This window comes from Drosophila navojoa, chromosome X (assembly GCF_054131105.1).
Source record: "Drosophila navojoa isolate 15081-1374.11 chromosome X, UAZ_NAV_1.0, whole genome shotgun sequence".
NCBI classification, from domain to species: Eukaryota; Metazoa; Arthropoda; class Insecta; order Diptera; family Drosophilidae; genus Drosophila; species Drosophila navojoa.
The window spans coordinates 24,698,149-24,715,777 of NC_142895.1; the positions used below are offsets into that span (position 1 = coordinate 24,698,149).

General features: G+C 53.4%; 2 protein-coding genes across 8 annotated transcripts in view; one reads left to right on the forward strand and one right to left on the reverse strand.

Annotated features, from left to right (window-relative positions):
• The first annotated feature begins 259 nt into the window (after positions 1–259).
• Cubn (Cubilin) lies at positions 260–14,220 on the forward strand. Its single transcript, XM_018108371.3, has 11 exons — positions 260–406; positions 480–779; positions 1,258–1,441; positions 1,567–2,340; positions 3,092–3,850; positions 3,924–6,413; positions 6,485–6,647; positions 7,000–8,094; positions 8,164–12,761; positions 13,060–13,738; positions 13,804–14,220. Exons 1-11 carry the CDS (start codon positions 321–323, stop codon positions 14,049–14,051), a joined length of 11,376 nt encoding a protein of 3,791 aa, XP_017963860.1. The 5' UTR covers positions 260–320; the 3' UTR covers positions 14,052–14,220.
• A 237-nt stretch (positions 14,221–14,457) lies between these two features.
• Drak (Death-associated protein kinase related) overlaps positions 14,458–17,629 on the reverse strand; it is a 78,192-nt gene continuing 75,020 nt past the window's right edge. For all 7 annotated transcript variants that reach the window (XM_089263502.1, XM_089263499.1, XM_089263500.1 and 4 more), the window contains exon 6: positions 14,458–17,604. In XM_089263502.1, coding sequence (XP_089119628.1) covers positions 16,329–17,604 — 1,276 coding nt within the window. In that variant the 3' untranslated portion in view covers positions 14,458–16,328. The remainder of the gene's footprint in view (positions 17,605–17,629) is intronic.

Below are 17,629 nucleotides of genomic sequence, written 5' to 3' on the forward strand. Positions count from 1 at the left end.
GTCTGTGTCCCTCCTTCCGCAGAGAGTGGCTCTGAAATAAATGTGTACCTTTTAAGCAAAGTAAAAAGATGAAGAAGGGTGTTCACTCCAGTCGTATTACTTGACCATTGGCGGGCTATCGGAATGCAGCGAGCGGTGGGCGTATACCGTTGAGTCGTGCGGCATGTGGCGTCGCGGAAACGCCCCGCAGTTGACGTCGCGAACGGCGTGCGGCGGCACCGACAGAGCTCGATCGAGAGCTGAGCCAAGTGAACGTCTGCGATTCCTATTAATATTAACAATAGATTTTTGTTCTAAAACTGCTTTGCGGAATATGAACCATGTGTAGCCACAGAGGACGCAACCGGTTGCGGCCCCCACTCATCCTCCTCCTGCTGATCAGCTGCGTGGAAGGCTTTGTCAATGCGTAAGTAGAGGCAGCTACGCGTTCGGCTTACGGCTTACGGCTTACGGATTTCAATTTCGCGTGCATTTTGTAGGCCCAAGATAATCAGCAAGGATGGCAATCTGATATTCGAGTCGGGCGCCAATCGCAACATCAGCTTCCGACTGAGCGGCAACTCCCGCCTGGTGATCAATGGGGAATACGATGTGCTCGATCTCCTGATGCCCATCGGCGGCAGCAAGAAGCGACCCACAAGCGGCGCCGGCAAGGACGAGTGGAGCGGAGTCGATGACATTGTCGATCTGCGTGATCTTGCCGATCAGCTAACGGCGTTCAGAACCCAAGCCCTTGGACCCAATGGGCTCAACGCCAGGTTGAGTCAGCTTCAAAATAGGTAAGCTCAATGGGTAAATTTGGAGTGTATGTGGAACCGTATACATATATACCGTATATGAACAGCGGGATGTAAATGGGATGGACTAAGTCAGATGTAGGTAGTAGACAAGTTTAGTTAGTGATAATTTATATCAAAAGATTAACAAGAAAAGGGAGGGATTATAGAGACGGTAGAGACATTCAAGTGATGACAGTAGAACGGACTAACAAAGGATGTGCGGAACCTGATGCGATAGATATATGACCGATGCATCTGGTGTATGGGGGATTTATGAAATATATGAGCGATATATGTATATAGAACGAGATTGTATCTATGTAGTTTGATAACCCCTCGGTCGATACCATCGTGCATGCTGTGCATAGATCTCTCTTACGTTCGACCTGCATAGCCCGTACCAGGGATGCTTCCCGGAATGATGTAGGTCGGATTGATAAGTTACCAAATGATTGATTGGCTCTTCTATTGTGCGCAGGACCCGGGCTAGCAATGTGCTGTTGCGACGCCTGCAGTCGCGACTGCGCGCCGTTTATAACAAGGTGCAGCGGCTGAAGACGAGGGTCGAGCTGGACAGTTGCCACAGTAATCCGTGCGAGAACGGCGGCTCCTGCTTCAATACCTACAATGGATACCGTTGCCAGTGCGTGGCCGCCTTCGAGGTAATTCACCCGGGGGCGTATTTGGGGGGCGTGTGTGTCGCATAGCCTTACACTACCTCACTCTCTCTCTCTCTCTCTCTCTCTCTCTCTCTCTCTCTCTCTGTCTATGTATCGATCGCTCACAGGGCAGCCGATGCGAGCGGGATGTCAACGAGTGCGCACTACTGGAGGGCACCGACCTGGGCTGCCAGAACGGAGGGCAGTGCGTGAATCAGTTCGGCTCGTTCAGCTGCATGTGCGCGCCCGGCTGGCACGGGATGCACTGCAGCCAAAGGAAGACGGACTGCTCGGCGGCGAGCAGCTGGGAGCTGTGCGGGCATGGCAGCTGCGTGCCCAGCAGCGATGCGACGGGCTATCGGTGTCTGTGCGAGGCTGGCTGGCGCAGCAACGGACTGACGCCCACGTGCACCGAGGACATCGACGAGTGCACGGCGGCCGCGCATACGCCCTGCTCCACCAAGTGCATCAACTTGCCCGGCAGCTTCACCTGCGCCCCGTGCGCGCCCGGCCTGACCGGCAATGGAGTCAGCTGCCGCGACATCAACGAGTGCGAGACGAACAACGGCGGCTGCAGCCTCAGTCCACGTGTCGAGTGCATCAACAGCTACGGCTCCAGCCACTGCGGCGAGTGTCCCGTCGGCTGGACGGGCGACGGACGCACCTGTCAGCGCAACAGCAACGGAAATGGGAACGGAAACGGGAACGGGAACGGGAATGGCAACGGCATTAGCTACACCAGCTGCTCGCAGCGCAGCTCGCTCTGCCATCCGGCGGCCATCTGCTCCGAGATCTCCAATACGATCATCTGCAGCTGTCCCGCCGGCATGGTGGGCAGCGGCTACGGCGAAACGGGCTGCATCCGCGGCACCAACAAAAACTGCAATGATTTGCCCTGCTTGGTAAGCGTTCAGCAGATATGGTCTCTACTTTATCTGCCGTTATTTTATATTGAGTACTCGCCCAGCAAGCGAGAGGAGTATATTGCTTTCGGTAAGGTCTCTCTCCATCCGGCTGATCGATTGCCAATCACTCTTCCGGCTAGATATATTCGAGTTTACCCTCGTCTTAGCGCTTTGAATGATTTCGTAGAGTACAGCACATCGTCATTCAAAAATTAGGCATTCGAGTAGGGGCACTCTGCTTACACCGTATCTCACTCTGAAATCTCGAAACTAGGATTACTTGACTATGGCTGCTTTTCTGTTCAGATCAATTGCAATGCTTAAATATTTGGTGTATTTCTTGGTAGAGTTTGATAAGGGCCTTTTTTTCGCTTCAATTGGAGCTAGAGTCTAAGAGCTGACATATATTGGTATAGATTGAGGCGTGGCAAATAGAAATTGGGTATATTCAAAGTATCACTAATACTATTTGTCATATTTATAGAGAAAAATGGGTAACAGTTGCAGAGGTAGGATCAACAGCCCTTCGGTAGGAGCAGCAACCCCTTCAGTGAGATCAAAAGCCCCTTGGTAGATATATACGCAATATCTTACAGTTCAGAATACAGTTAAAATTTGGCCAAGATATCCAGGGACAATCCCTGCTAATAACTTGCTGTCCGACTGATTGAAGGACCGGAGGGTCCTTTGCAATCGGGAAGGATCAATCAAGCCAACATTTGATTGAGCTATTTACTGTGTATTGCAGAATGGAGGCGTTTGCATGGATGCTGGCCCCTCGAACTATACGTGCATTTGCCCGCGTGGGTTCCATGGGCCGCGCTGTGATCCCCTGCCCGATGCGTGCACATCGCAGCCCTGCAAGAACAACGGACGCTGTAGTTCGACGCCCTCGACGACAGGAGGCGGTTTCGTTTGCCAGTGCCAGCCGGGCTATCGGGGTCGACTATGCGATGTGCGGTTCAGCAGCTGCAATGCGATGCTAACCGGGCTGACGGGACGGCTCCGTTATCCGCCGGGAGGAGACAGCTACGAGCACAACTCTCAATGCGCCTGGGTGATTCGGACGAACGAGTCGCTGGTGCTGAACGTGACATTCGAGAGCTTTGACATAGAGGACTCGACGGAATGCCGCTACGATTGGCTGCAGATCAACGACGGCCGGTCTGCGGCGTCCCAGGTCATCGGACGCTATTGCGGCAATCACAAGCCGCACGGCGGCAACATCATCTCGTCCAGCAACCAGCTCTACTTGTGGTTCCGCTCCGACAACTCGACGGCTCGCGCCGGCTTCGATCTCACCTGGCAGTCGATGGAGCCGCGCTGTGGCGGCCTGTTTGAGTTCGAGACGCACGGCACCCTCGCCTCGCCGGGCTCGCCCGGCAACTATCCACGCAATCGCGACTGCCAGTGGCGTCTGGTGGCGCCGAGCAACAAACGAATCAAGCTGACGTTCTTCAGCCTGCAGCTGGAGGATCACGACAGCTGCAACTTTGACTTTGTCTCGGTAGGCATCGATGGGGGAGGGGGGGTGGTAGCCTTGAGCCTTGACCATGTTCCTTAATGGCTTTGTTTTTCAGATAAGCGACGCTATCTCTGGCCAGGAGCTGTACAAGTTTTGCAGTCGGGAACGACCGGCTCCGCTGTTGCTGCCCACCCATGAGGCCATCATTCGCTTCCATTCGGATGAGAGTGGCACCGACCTGGGCTTTCAGCTGCACTACTCCGCCGAAGAGCGGCTGCCGGGCTGCGGTGGGGTCTATTCCAGCAAGCAGGGCACCATACGCTCGCCCAACTATGAGCTCGGTACGGGCGCCATCTCGTGCGACTACGACATTCGCTTGGCAATGGGTGAGTCCATCAGCTTGGACTTCAACGTCTTTCAGCTAGCTGCGGACTCCTGCATTGAGCTGTATGACGTCACGCCCAGCTCGAGTGAGGGGTCGACCGCTGTCACCGCACTTCAAAGCAAACACTGCGGCGGTGCTGGTGCGCTGCCGCCCAGCTTCCACTCGCTCTACAATCGCATACGCATCAAGTTCTACACAGCCAACACGGCCAGCTCAACTGTCGATCGCTTCGAGCTGCACTACCACATGGACTGCTCGCGCACCTACGATGCGGCCAGCGGAACGATCACATCGCCGGGCTACCCCAACTTGACCAGTAGCTCACGCTTCTGCACATACAAGATACTGACTGAGCCCAATACGGTAATTACGCTGAAGCGAGTGGACTTTCAGCTGTCGGACAGAATGACCGACATGTCCCCAGATGGGGACTCGGATGAGACGACGGAGACTGGCGAATGCATTGGCGGCACATCCTTGACCATCAACGACGGCCTCAATCGCGCCATCCTGGGGCCCTACTGTGGCCAGGGGCTGCCCGCCGAGGACTACGTCAGTCAGACCAATATGCTAATACTGCATCTCCAGACGCAGCCCAGCAGCACGGGTCGCGGCTTCCGCTTCGACTATCGCGCGGTGCCCGTGGAGAGCGACCAGTGTGGGGGCGTGCATACCAAGGAGGGCCAGAACATACGCTTGCCGGTGAATGCGCTCGGTTACTACAGGAATGAGATGATCTGCTACTGGATCATCATGGCGCCACCGAACAAGGCCATACTGCTACACTGGCTCAGCTTTCAGCTGGAGAGCATGCCGGACTGCAATTTCGACTATGTGGAGATCTACGATGGCCTAGTTGCTGGCAACGAGGCGACACCAAATGCGATAGCTCGCTATTGTGACACGAAAGTGCCGCAGGATCTTTTAAGCCACGCTCGCCTCCTCACGATCAAGTTTGTGTCGGACTTTAGCGATGTGGCCAATGGCTTCGAGCTGTCGTACCGGTTCGTCGAGCGCAACAGCTGCGGCGGTCACATACACGCCTCCAATGGCATGCTCAATTCCCCGGAGTATCCGCTCAACTACACCAACGGACTCGACTGCATCTGGCAGCTGCGCTCGCCCATCGGCAGCCAGATGGAGCTGCAGTTCGATATGTTCGAGCTGACGGCCACGCGCAACTGCAGCGGCGATTGGCTGGAGGTGCGCAACGGTCGCAGCAACAGCTCCGCCCTCATCGGGCGCTACTGTGGCACGAGCATACCGCGCCGCATTCCCAGCTTCACGCACGACCTCTATTTGCATTTCCACACGGATGACGTGGACAGCGCCCGTGGATTCCGGCTCTCGTGGCGCGTCTTTGCCAACGGCTGTGGCGGCCGACTGATTGGCAATGAGGGCGTCATCACCTCGCCCAACTACCCCAGCACGTATCCGCACAATGCTCAGTGCGAGTGGCAGCTGCGCGTTCATCCCGGCTCCAGCATACAGATCGTCATTGAGGACCTGGAGATGGAGGCTCTCGATGATTGCGGCTACGACTATTTGCGCATCTACAGCGGCGGCAGGAACACCCGGCTCTTGGATCAGCCGTACACTGCGCTCTGCAGCACACCGGATGAAAATAGCCGCGTGCTGCATGTCGATGAAAATGAGGCGGTTATCGTCTTCCACTCGGACAACAGCAATGCAGAGCGGGGCTTTCGGCTGTCCTACAGCACCGTCTGCCAGAATATTGTGAACACTACCCAGGGCGTCATCGAGAGCGTCAACTATGGCGAGGCCTTCTTCGAGGGCGCCATCAACTGCAGCTGGCAGCTGCGACCGCCACGCGGCAATCAGATACGACTGGAATTCTCACACTTCGATCATCGCGAGAACCGGCTGCCCACCGACGCCGACGGTGGCGTCTATCTGCTCGACGGAGCCAGCGTGGTGCCTGTGCTGGGCCTGATCGCGTACACCGCCAAGGCCGACAACCTGACGATTGTCCACAACACGAGCAGCATCAACTTTCGGCTGGAGTATCGCGTCGACGGTTGTGTCCAGGAGCTGCGCGGCGAGAAGGGAACATTCACTTCGCCCAAGCATCCGCAGGTGTACCCCAATGATGTCGAATGCTATTGGCTGCTGCACGCAACTCCCGGCCAGGTCATCGAGCTGACTATCCTGGACATGGACATTGAGGAGAGCGTTAACTGTACCAAGGATGCCCTAGTGGTCTGTTCCCTACATATCTCAACACCAAATGCATGATTTGCCATTGATCAACTTCTGTCCCTTTGCCACAGATATCGAATAGTCTCCGTGATGTCAACGTCCATAACAAACACTGTGGCCGTAAACCCAAACTGATCTACACCAGTGCCGGACACAAGCTGCACGTCCGCCTCATCACCGACAGCTCCCACAACGGAATCGGCTTCAAGGCAGAGTATAAAGTTATAAAGAGTCGTAAGTTAATCTTGATTTTGGCTGAACTGCCTTACGATCTAGATTTGATCTAGACGGCAGCTGGATTAGGCATCAACTGATCTCATTCAAGCTGAGGTTTGTCTGTCTGATTGAATTATTGCTTGGCTTGATTTGCCACAAGATGGTGTAGTAGTATATATACCAATTGGGGTAGGGGCAAATCGAAAAATGGAGAATCTTACATCCAATCATGAATCACTATTGAAGGTTGAAGAATTCAATGAGACGTCGACTAGACCAGACTATACGTATGGATGCACTAACGTCAGAAGTGTGGAAGTATGGCGAACGTTATCAGTGATCTAATGTGTGAACCCATTCACTTTTTCAGCCTGCGGTGGCCGATTGTCGACTAAGAGCGGCATCATTCAGTCCCCGAACTATCCAAGGCCCTATCCGCGGAACAGCGAATGCGAGTGGCAGGTGGAGGTGACGCCGCATCACACGATCCAGTTCAGCATAGACAACATTGACCTGGAGTCGGGCTTCAATTGCGGCTGGGATTATGTGGTTGCTTACGATATGAGCGGGATCAGTGTGATTTCCAGCATTGATATGGACAGCGATACTCTCGACGAAAGTGAGACCAATCAGATATTCAAGCTCTGTGGCCGAGCAGGCGACGTGGCGAATCCGAAACGAAACGAGTCCGCCACGAATCGAGCCACCGTGCGGTTCGTCACAGACGACTCAGTGCAGAGCGGAGGCTTTCAGATAACGTATCGCGAGTCCTGCGGCCAGAAGCTGGTCATCGATGAGTCCGACTTTCAGTACATGACCTTGTCGCAGCAGGTGGCTCGCAACGAGACCTGCGTCTGGGTGCTGCAGGCAGCCGATCCCAGCAGGCACATCATGTTCACGCCCACCCACATCCAGCTGCACAGCGCCGCCTCGGCCCTCTATCCGAGGGAGGGCGACTGCCAGGCGGACGGTGTCAAGATCTATGAGGGCACCGAGGCTACCGGCCGGCCACGCCAGCAGTTCTGTCGCTCCCATCCGCCGGCGATCGTCTCGCGGGGCCATGCTCTCACAATAAGTGTGCCCCTGGCCCTGGTCGCCGAGTTCGAGGGCCACTACATGAACATGGACACGACGTGCGGTAGTATCTACAATGGGCTCTCGGGCCGCTTCACCTCGCCCTATTACCCCGACAGCTATCCGGTGAACATTGAGTGCGAATGGGTAGTGCAGGCCAGCGCGGGTAACTCACAGAGTCTGACAATTGAGTCGCTCGATCTGGAGCAGTCCGAGGGCTGCAACAACGACTACCTGGAACTGCGTGAGGGGTCGCCGCGCGGTGCTCTCATTGGTGTCTACTGTGGCAACCAGCTGCCGCCGACGATTCACTCCAAGGGCAGCATTTGGATCAAGTTCAAGAGCAACGACGATGTTGTCGGCGAGGGTTTCATGGCCAGCTATAACTATGGTAAGTCGCTAGATCCCACCACCCCCTCTCTCTCTGCTTCTGTCTAACGGCCGTGAACCGCCTTTGCAGAGCAACACAATGAACTCAATGGGACACAGGGTGAAGTGGAATCGCCTCACTATCCAGACAAGTTCGAGAGCAGTGAGCCATACAGCTGGCGCATCACCGTTGACACGGACTACGTGGTCTTGGTCAATCTGAAGCACTTGCGCGATGTGGACCAGCAGCACGTTCGCTTCTACGACGGCTACACGGACATTGGTGCCCAGCTGGCGGTGCCGGCATATAAGCCACTAATCTCCAGCACGAACGTGCTCTACGTGACGGCCACACGGGGCCCGTTCCAGTTCAGCTGGGAGCGCCTGTCCAAGGAGGCATTGGCCTCGAATCGCACGGCCGAGTTGCAGGCGCGCCAGTGCGGCCAGCAGTTGATCTCGCTCAATCGGTCGGTCATTGCGTTCAACTCGCCCGGATATCCGTTCGGCTATGCCCCCAACTTGCATTGCGTGTGGACCCTGGTGCCCAGCAATCCGGCTACACATGCGTCCGTACAGCTGATGGTCGTCGACTTTGAGCAGTTCTCGAATGATTGCTACGCCGACTATCTGACTGTGTCCAGCAGCAGTGACATGCAGGACTGGACGCAGCTGACGAAGATTTGCAAGCTGCCCAAGCAGCCTAAGCAGCTAGTGTTTCACGGTCAGCCGTACTTGCGCCTGGAGTTTGTCACCGATGCGAGCGTGAATAAGACGGGCTTTGCGAGCATGCTTCGCACCACGTGCGGCTCGGAGCTGACTGCCCCACAGGGCACGGTCAACATCACGGAGCTGGTGTCCAACATTCTGGTCTATCCCCTGGAGTGCGTCTGGACGATACGCGTGCGTCAGGGCAAGCGCATACGCATCACCTTCCTCGAGTCGCAGCTGAGCACCAGGAACAGCGTCGCTGAGATGGACAGCTGTGCCAATTTCATTGTGGTGCGCAATGGCTATGCGGAGGACTCGCCGTTCCTGGGCCGCGGCAAGTACTGTGAGAGCAATATTACCGATGTGCTGGAGACCAGCTCCAACCGGGCATACATCAAGTTCCAAAAGAGGCTGTCGCCGTATTTCCGTGCCGCCTTCCGGTACGAGGAGCTGGGCCACGCCTGCTCCGGCCACATTCAGCTGGAGGAGGGGCCCGGCAACAGTAGCGAGCGCCTGATCAGCTCACCCAACTATCCCAATTTGCCGAACCCGCACTCGGAGTGCGTGTGGCGCATCAGTGCACCGTCTCACCATCGCATCGCTGTGCAGTTCGTTGGCACGTTTGACCTGACCCCGAGCAGCAATGGGAACGGGAACAGCAGCGAGGAGGACGATGGATGCGATCGGGAGTTTGTTCAGCTGAACGATGGCAGTACCGAGCTAATGCCCCAGCTCGGCCGGTACTGCGGCAACCGTAAGCCGGACATTGTCTACTCATCGGGCAGCGAGCTGCGCATCAAGTTCTATACGAGCGTGCTGGAGCCGCGTCCGGGCTTCCAGGCGTTGGTCAAGCTGGCCGACTGCGGCGGCGGCTACTACAGCGCCAGTGGGCTGATTCACTCGCCCAGTGCGGAGCAACTGCAGCTGCATCTGCAGCCGAAGAAGCTGAAGGAATGCGTCTACACCATCGAGGTAGAGAAGGGCAGCACAATCGATCTGCGGTTCGAGATGATGCACCTACCGCTGGCCATAAACTCTGACAACTGCACGAAGGACACGCATTTGGAGCTGGAGGAGATAGAGCCCTTCGGCGATACCATTAGCGATCGACTGACGATTTGCGGCACTACCAGTCGACGCTTCCTGGTCGAGACGAACAAAATCGTGATACGCCTGCGCATGCCCAGCGGCCAATTGGGGAGCGATCAGAGCTTCCAGCTGCGCTACAGCGCGATCGGGAATCGCTGCGGCGAGACCATTCACGCGGTGCAGGGTGTGCTGCAGACGCCGAACTATCCGTCCGGTGTCCGGGTGCCGACGCACTGCGCCTGGCGCATCCAGGTGCCCAAGGGGCGGCGCGTCAGGGTGGAAGTACTGGACTTTGACAATGGCGCCACCACGAACAACACGCTCAGCACCTTCCGTGGCCGCATCACCTTCGCCAACGATCACAGAATACAGTCGATCATCGGGCGGTACTCCAACAATCCGCCCGCCGAGGTCATCTCCACGGACAACACGATGGGCATCGATAGCTTCCTGCTGCCGTTTAGTCAGCATCGCGGCTTCAAGCTGCGCTTCAGCGCCTTCGGCCAGAGCGAGTGCCACTCCCGCTTCGACTTGTCCGTCAGCAACGTCCTGCGCTTCAGCAGGGATAACGACAGCAGCGTGGTCTACTGCACGTACGAGCTGCGACCGCCCGAGAACAGCACGCTGCTCCTGCAGGTGCAGCGCTTCAACAGCAGCTACATGGCCAACAGACACATCTGCCTGGTCATGTCGCCCCTCAAGCTGATGCGTCCCGACGAGGCTGAGCAGCTGCTCCCGATGCTGCTCTGCTCGGGCGGCCCGGCCAATCAGGTCAATGAGACGGTGCCCAGCGTACGGCTGCCCTTTCCGGTTCTGATGACCATCTCCGGCAATCGACGCAACAACATGAGGCTGCTCGAGGTGGCCTACAGCCTGCAGCGTTGCGGTGGCACTGTGCCCCTAGAGCTGAGCGACAATGTGACCATCAGCCAGCCCAGCCATCTGGCCGGCGAGCAGACGATCAACTGTGCCTGGGCCGTCGGGCCGGATCAGACGATCGAGGAGCCGCTCTCGCCCCAGGACGTGCAGCTGGAGGTGCTCGTGAGCGTCAATCTCGAGGGCGATTGCAAGCTGCATTACCTCATCCTGTACAGCGGACCCGATCAGAACTCACCCGTTATGGGCCGCTATTGCAATCAGGCGACGGCCGTCAATTTGGTGGTGGAACGTGGGCTATTCATCGAGTATCATCTCGAGCCGCCGGCCAATGCCAATCGTAACTCCAGCTTCAATGTGACCGTCAAATACGGCAGCGGCTGCGGTGGCCGCTTGACCTACCCCTATCGCATTATCGACTTCAGCGAGCAGTACAAGAACAATGTGGAGTGCATCTGGGAGATCGAGGCCGATCCGGGCTTCCATATAGCGCTCTCGTTCCTGGGACGCTTCTACATCGAGGACAGCGCCAGGTGCGCCAAGGACTATTTGCGCGTCCAGGAGCGCAACAACAGCCAGTCATCCTCCACTGGCAACTGGACGGATTTGGCCAACCTATGCGGTCGCGATCCGCCCAAGATCATTGAGTCGACGGGCCCAGCGATGCGGCTAATCTTCCGCTCCGATGGCGACATAACGGGCGATGGCTTCAGTGCCCTATTTGAGCGCATCTGCGGCGGCGAGCTCCTCGCTGTCAGCGAGCCGAAGGAGATCATCAGCCCCGGCTACCCGAAGGGCTACGCCAAGAATCTCTATTGCAACTACACAATCAAGCCACGCGACTCGAGCGCAGTCGGGGTGCTGGTGCGCCTGGTTGACTTCGACCTGGAGCGCTCGCCAATGAGTGTTTGCATGTTCGACAATGTGACGGTGACGACGCGCGACGCTGTCGATCGGCAGCAGGAGGTGGTCATCTGCGGGCACAAGAATCAGTATGCGTATCGGGCGGCGAAGTCCATCAGCTTCGTGTTTCGTTCGGACAGCTCGTTCAGCGGGCGCGGCTTCAAGCTGGAGTACTCGACGAATCTGTGCGGCGGCGTTGTAAGCTCAACGCAAGTGGTGGAGTCGGTGCGGCAGCATGAGGACAACATGATGCCGCACAACAGCGACTGCTACTGGAATCTGACGGCGCCGGAGGGCCACAAGTTCACCATCAAGTTCGAGCTGCTCGACTTTGAGGACGGCAATCAGCTGTGCAGCTACGATGGCGTCGAGGTCTTCTCCAGCCCCGTGCCGGACGAGAAGCGGCGCATGGCGCGCTTCTGCGGACGCCTGACCGACCATCTGCCCACCCTGCATATACCCAGCAGCCGGGCGCTCATACACGGCTACTCCGATGATCGGGATCCCTCGGTCGGGTTCCGGGCGCTGGTGCGCGTCATGCCCAACTGTGATGAGAGCATCTATCTGGGCGTGAGCAATGCGAGCTACACGTTCAACAAGTTTGTCGGCTCCTATGCAAACGATCTGGACTGCAGCTTTAAGTTCCGGGCGGATTCCGGCTTTCAGATCAGCGTCGAGTTCCGCAGCTTTCACGTGGAGGAGACGAAAGACTGTTCCGGTGACTTTTTGGAGTTGCGCGATGGCGCCGGACCGTTCGCCGATGAGATCGGCAGATTCTGTGGCCAGAACCTGCCACCGACGCTAATCTCATCGCGGCACGTGCTCTTCATGCGCTTCGTCACCGACTCAAAGGTGACGGACACCGGCTTTGAGGTGATTGTCACGGCCAAGCCGCTGCAGTGCGGCAGCTCGCTGATTAAGCTCGATGGCAAGCAGCCCTACGAGCTGCGATCTCCGGTCAACGATCAGGGCAACTACGACAACAACGTCTTCTGCCTGTGGAAGATCGAGAGCGAGATATCGCTGCATCTCAAGTTCGTCAGTCTCGATCTGGAGGCGCCCAATGCGACGGGCAGCTGCGACGCGGACTTTATCAAAATCTACAGCACGGAGGTAAGCAAGAGTAACTACTAGAGCCATGTATGGATGGAAACGAAATCTGAAATCCATTTGATACCTTCTTAAGTATTTTGCTAAAGACAGACAGTCTAGAGCTCCTCTTAAAGGATATAGATAGCGGTGTAGTCAAGTTTACAATGGGAAAAGTTTTTTTTTTGGTAATTTTCCATCCATCATACATATCCAAATCTTATCGATCGATCTCTCTACTAAGCCTTATTAAATTTATGTATATACCCTAAGATTTCATAATAGGAATTGAAGTAATTACCTCTACCTCAATTCCAAACAGGATGCGCAAATTGTGGAGCAGGGCTATGGCGATATGGTGATCTTCCATGGACGAAAATCGTCCCGTTTGTATAACGAATATGCCTTGGAGCACGTATATTGCGGCAATGGCTTGCCGGATGATTACTATCCGAATTCCAAGCAAGTGTACGTAAAGTTCCGTAGCAATGGGGCCGTTACCCGGTCCGGCTTTCACATTCGCATTGTGCCGGACACGACCTGCAAATTCAGCTACGGCGGCCTGCAGGGCCGTGTCAAGATATCGGAGAACCTGGACTGCGATGCCGAAATCCTGGCACCGGCTAATTACACACTTAGCCTTTACTACGCCGAGGTGGTCTTCGGCTCGTCCGACTGCGATGTGGAGAATATCGAAATCTTTGACAAGGCCAGCAACAAGTCGCTGCAGCGCGTGTGCTCCTACACGAACCCAGGCAAGAGCCTGTTCACGTCGACAAATGAGCTGCGGATACACTTCAAGACGGGCAGCTACTTCAACAGCTTCGACCTGACATACATTGCGTCCCCTGTCGCCGACGGACCCGGCTGCGGTGGCCAGCTGTACAACACCGAGGGCATCTTCGCCAATCCCTTCTATCCGCAGAATGTGCGCAATAACTCCGACTGCCGCTGGAGTGTTCGGGTGCCGAGCAACACGCGAGTCCTGCTCACCTTTGAATGTAAGTCAATTCGTCTATCACAACTCCTGGTATATTATGGGTAACACATCCATTTACGCTTGTAGTTTTCAACCTTGGCTCGAGGGCCACCTGCCACACGGACTACCTTGTGATCCAGGAGCAGAACGAGCGCAACGAACTGCAGGAGATGCGACGCTTCTGCGGCGATGACCAGCCCCACGTCTACCTGAGCAAGCGCAGCCAGCTCTTTGTCCGCTTCCACAAGTCGGTCAACTACGACGGCATCGGCTGGGTGATCAAATTCTCGGGCGTCCACGAGAATTACGAGGTACCCAGCTATCTGCTCGAGTAGAGGATATATAATTCCATACGGAAACCAATTACAATTATACACACGTACATATATCCAATAACATTTCACCAACTTATTTTGTTTTTAAAATTTTATTGAATACATTTTAAATTAGTTATCTATAAAATAATTACTATGTATAATATATAATAATAGAAATTTCATCTTTGCTTTGTTTTTTTTTTTTTGTTTTTGTTTTTGTTTCTTTCATCTTCTTTTATCTAAACACACACAAAAAAAAAAATGAAATTAAAAAATATTGCTATAAAATAAAACGCACAGTTCACAAAAATCGTTTCTTTCTCTTGCATTAATTCTCAGTATTTTCTTCCATTTGTCGCTGTGCTCTTTGCATTTATTTAACTATCAATATACAGTAAACGAAGCAGATGAAGAAGACGGAGGGAAATAAGAAATTATCGTTTAATCGTAATCAAAATTAAGAAAGGGGCGCTCAGTTACTCGCCAACATTATAAATTATTTATTCAGTTTAACAATCAACTGACCATTCACAAAGACTTTGCCTAATAAATACAATGCTCGACTTTATGCAAAGTGAAATTAAAAAAAAAAAAAAAAAAAAAAAGATTAATCATAGAAATTTTCGCCTATAATATTATTGTATGTACAAAGAAGAAAAAACCGATTGGGTTCAAAGTTTGCAACTAAAAACACGATAAATATCATATCATATCAAGAGAAAAAAAAAAAAACACTGCAGAGAAGCGATAGGTGGGAGCGAGAGAGGGGGTAGCAAAATCATTGAAACCGATAGAAAATCAAAACTTAATTTTAAATACATCCTAATCATATATAAAGAACAAATTTGCATAAGTATGTTTCTTTGTTTTGTTTTGGGGGCATACGCCCGACGACATTTATGTAATGAACACGCACATAGATAACAATTCGAATCGATTCGCATCTCTTCTGCCTTACTTTTTAGCTGATAACATGTATGTATGTATGTATAATGTATATTTTATGTATATGCATAACTCTTGAACAATCAATACATCAATTTTATTTAGATTTCTTATTTTTCTTTTCTACTACCAAATGCGAACAACTCCAATTGTAACTCCAAACTCCAACTCCAACTACATATTCATATATTCAATGCAAAACTCTGTTTAATGTATACATTTGGTTACAATGTAATATGTATATGTACGTATGTATGTATGCAATATGCTGAACTATGTAACAAACAATTGCCAAATGGCGCTCAACATTGTATATATGTATGTATGTATGTAAGGTTAAACAGACATTTAGATAATTCTCATTTTCATTTTCATTTTCATTTTCATTTTCTCTTTTGTTTCATATCATTTATGCTATGCAGACGTTTCCAGAATTGACAGAATTGAATTGGTTGAAACATGCTAAACGTGGCCTAACGATCTTAACACACACGCACATGCACATGCACACATACACTCACACTCACACTCGCACTCTCACACACGCACAACACAACGATTGATATGTCTCAAATTAATTTTATTTTCCTTTTATATATATATAGATGTATACATATTTTTTTTGTTTGCAATTTGGCCAATACGTTGCAACCTTTATCCTATCTCCCTCTCGCTCTGACTGCTCTGATTTGCTATCCACCTCTCTTTCTCTATCGCCGTCTCGCTCCGCACTCATCTGCGCCCCACTGCGACGGCCACTCATCTTACGAATTACTCGATATATTCATCTACACATACGCATGTGAACTTAACTATCTAGATCATTATATATATGTTTGTATATATATATATATATATGTATGTATGTATGTATATATTATTATTATTATCATTATGTAGATTTTTAATTATATACTTCCAGATCAACTTAACAATATTTTGGGGGGAAATCGGCTGGGTTAGTGGAGAAGGGGGCGGGGACATGGTGAGTTGAGTGTATGCGTGTCTAGGTGTGTATGTGTGTGTGTGTGTGTGTGTGTGTAGCTTATTCTTCTTTTATTTAGATCAACTAGAGGCTAATAACATTAACTAAGAAACTCAAAATCAAACAAAACTTCCCGCAACACACGCGTAGACGTCGACAATTTTGGCAATTGGCTGGCAACTGCTCGCTTGGCTCCCTGAACTTATCCTGGCGCCCGGTCCGTTTGCTGTTTGATCCTGTCGGATGCGGGCACGCTAGGGCAGCTAGGGCGCCGACCACGCCTACACGTTCAGGCACTGCTACATGCAGCAAAGGAAGCGGTGAAAGAAACTTTTGGCATTGCGGCGCACACGTTCGGCCCTTAGCTAACAGATGATGCCCTGGTCCAAGCTCAGGTTGTTGGTGGCGGCGGCGGCGGCATTCTTGGCGGCCATCACATGATGATGATGATGATGACGGTGATGGTGCATACGATGATGATGCAAATGATGTGCCGCTGCCGTCGCTGTCGTTGGCATTCGTCCATTCAGCAGCAGCGCCGAGCTGCTGCCACCTGCGCTGCCGCCACTGCTGCTGCTGCTGCCACTGGGATTGTTACTGCTGCTGCTGCTGCTGCTGCTGCTGTTGGTATTACTGTTGCTGTTGGAAATTGAGTTGGGGCTGCTGCAGCTGCTGCTGCTGCTGTGTTGCTTCTTGTGCACAGCGGTTAGTGGCTCTGAGGCACGTCGCACATTGTTGCAACTGTTGCTGTTGTTGCTGCTGCTGCTGCCGCTAACACTGCGACGCATATTGCTGCTGTTGCTGTTGCTGGTCGGTGGCATCGCAATGCTGGGCACTGAGCACTTGCGTGGCTGCTGCAGCTGCAGCTGCGTCACTGTGGACGCCAGATTGCCATTGGAGCTGCTGCTGTTGCTGTGCGCCTCGAGCTCGTCCAGCTGAAACTTCTTGACCAGGGCCTTGACCGAGGTCGCTGAGCTGGCCTCCGTGGCGGGTGTCTTGCGTATGACTTTGGGCGTGGTCGGCGCATCCGGGAACAGCGCCAGCGTGGCAATCACTGTCGTCTCCTCCAGCCCATTGCTGCCGATCTGTATGGTGGCCGTGCTGGCCATCGGCTTCTTCACAAACGTCGCCGTGTACGTGTTCTCCTTGTCCGAGTCCGAGGCGCGTCGCGTCGGTGTCACAATCTGTGTGGGCTTCGTTGCGTTTGTTGTCGCCAGCGACAAGGTCAGCGCCTGGGGCAGTGTGTGTATGGCCGTTGTGGTCTCTGTGCTGGGGCTCAGCTTGTGGCTGGTGGCGATTGGTATCTTCGAGCTGGCGTGTGCTCTGTGCCCATTGTGCGTGCCCTTGTTGCTTCCTGTGGCAGCGCCAGCTGTTGTTGCTGCCGTTGCTGCTGCTGCTGTTGCTGCTGTTGTGCCGTTTTGTTGCTGCTGTTGCTGTTGCTGCTGCTGTTGCTGTGAAACATTTTCCACGGCTTCATCATCTTCCTCCTCCTCGTCCTCATCATCATCGTCCTCATCCTCGTCCTCGTCATCCTGCACAAAGTCGGCATCGTGCTGTGCCTGCAAGTAGATTTGCCTATTCAAGGAGCATTCGTCCTTTAGCCAGACGTGCTCCAGGCAGCCAGCGGCATTCATGCGATCGCTACAAAGAGACAGAGAGAGAGAGA

What these genes read in the sequence shown, in the direction of transcription:
- Cubn (XM_018108371.3), top strand. Translation starts at nt 321, where the DNA reads ATGTGTAGCCACAGAGGACGCAACCGGTTGCGGCCCCCACTCATCCTC. An exon ending in TTGAGTCAGCTTCAAAATAG is followed by an intron (nt 780 to 1,257) that starts GTAAGCTCAATG and finishes TATTGTGCGCAG; the next exon opens with GACCCGGGCTAGCAATGTGC. An exon ending in AGTGCGTGGCCGCCTTCGAG is followed by an intron (nt 1,442 to 1,566) that starts GTAATTCACCCG and finishes GATCGCTCACAG; the next exon opens with GGCAGCCGATGCGAGCGGGA.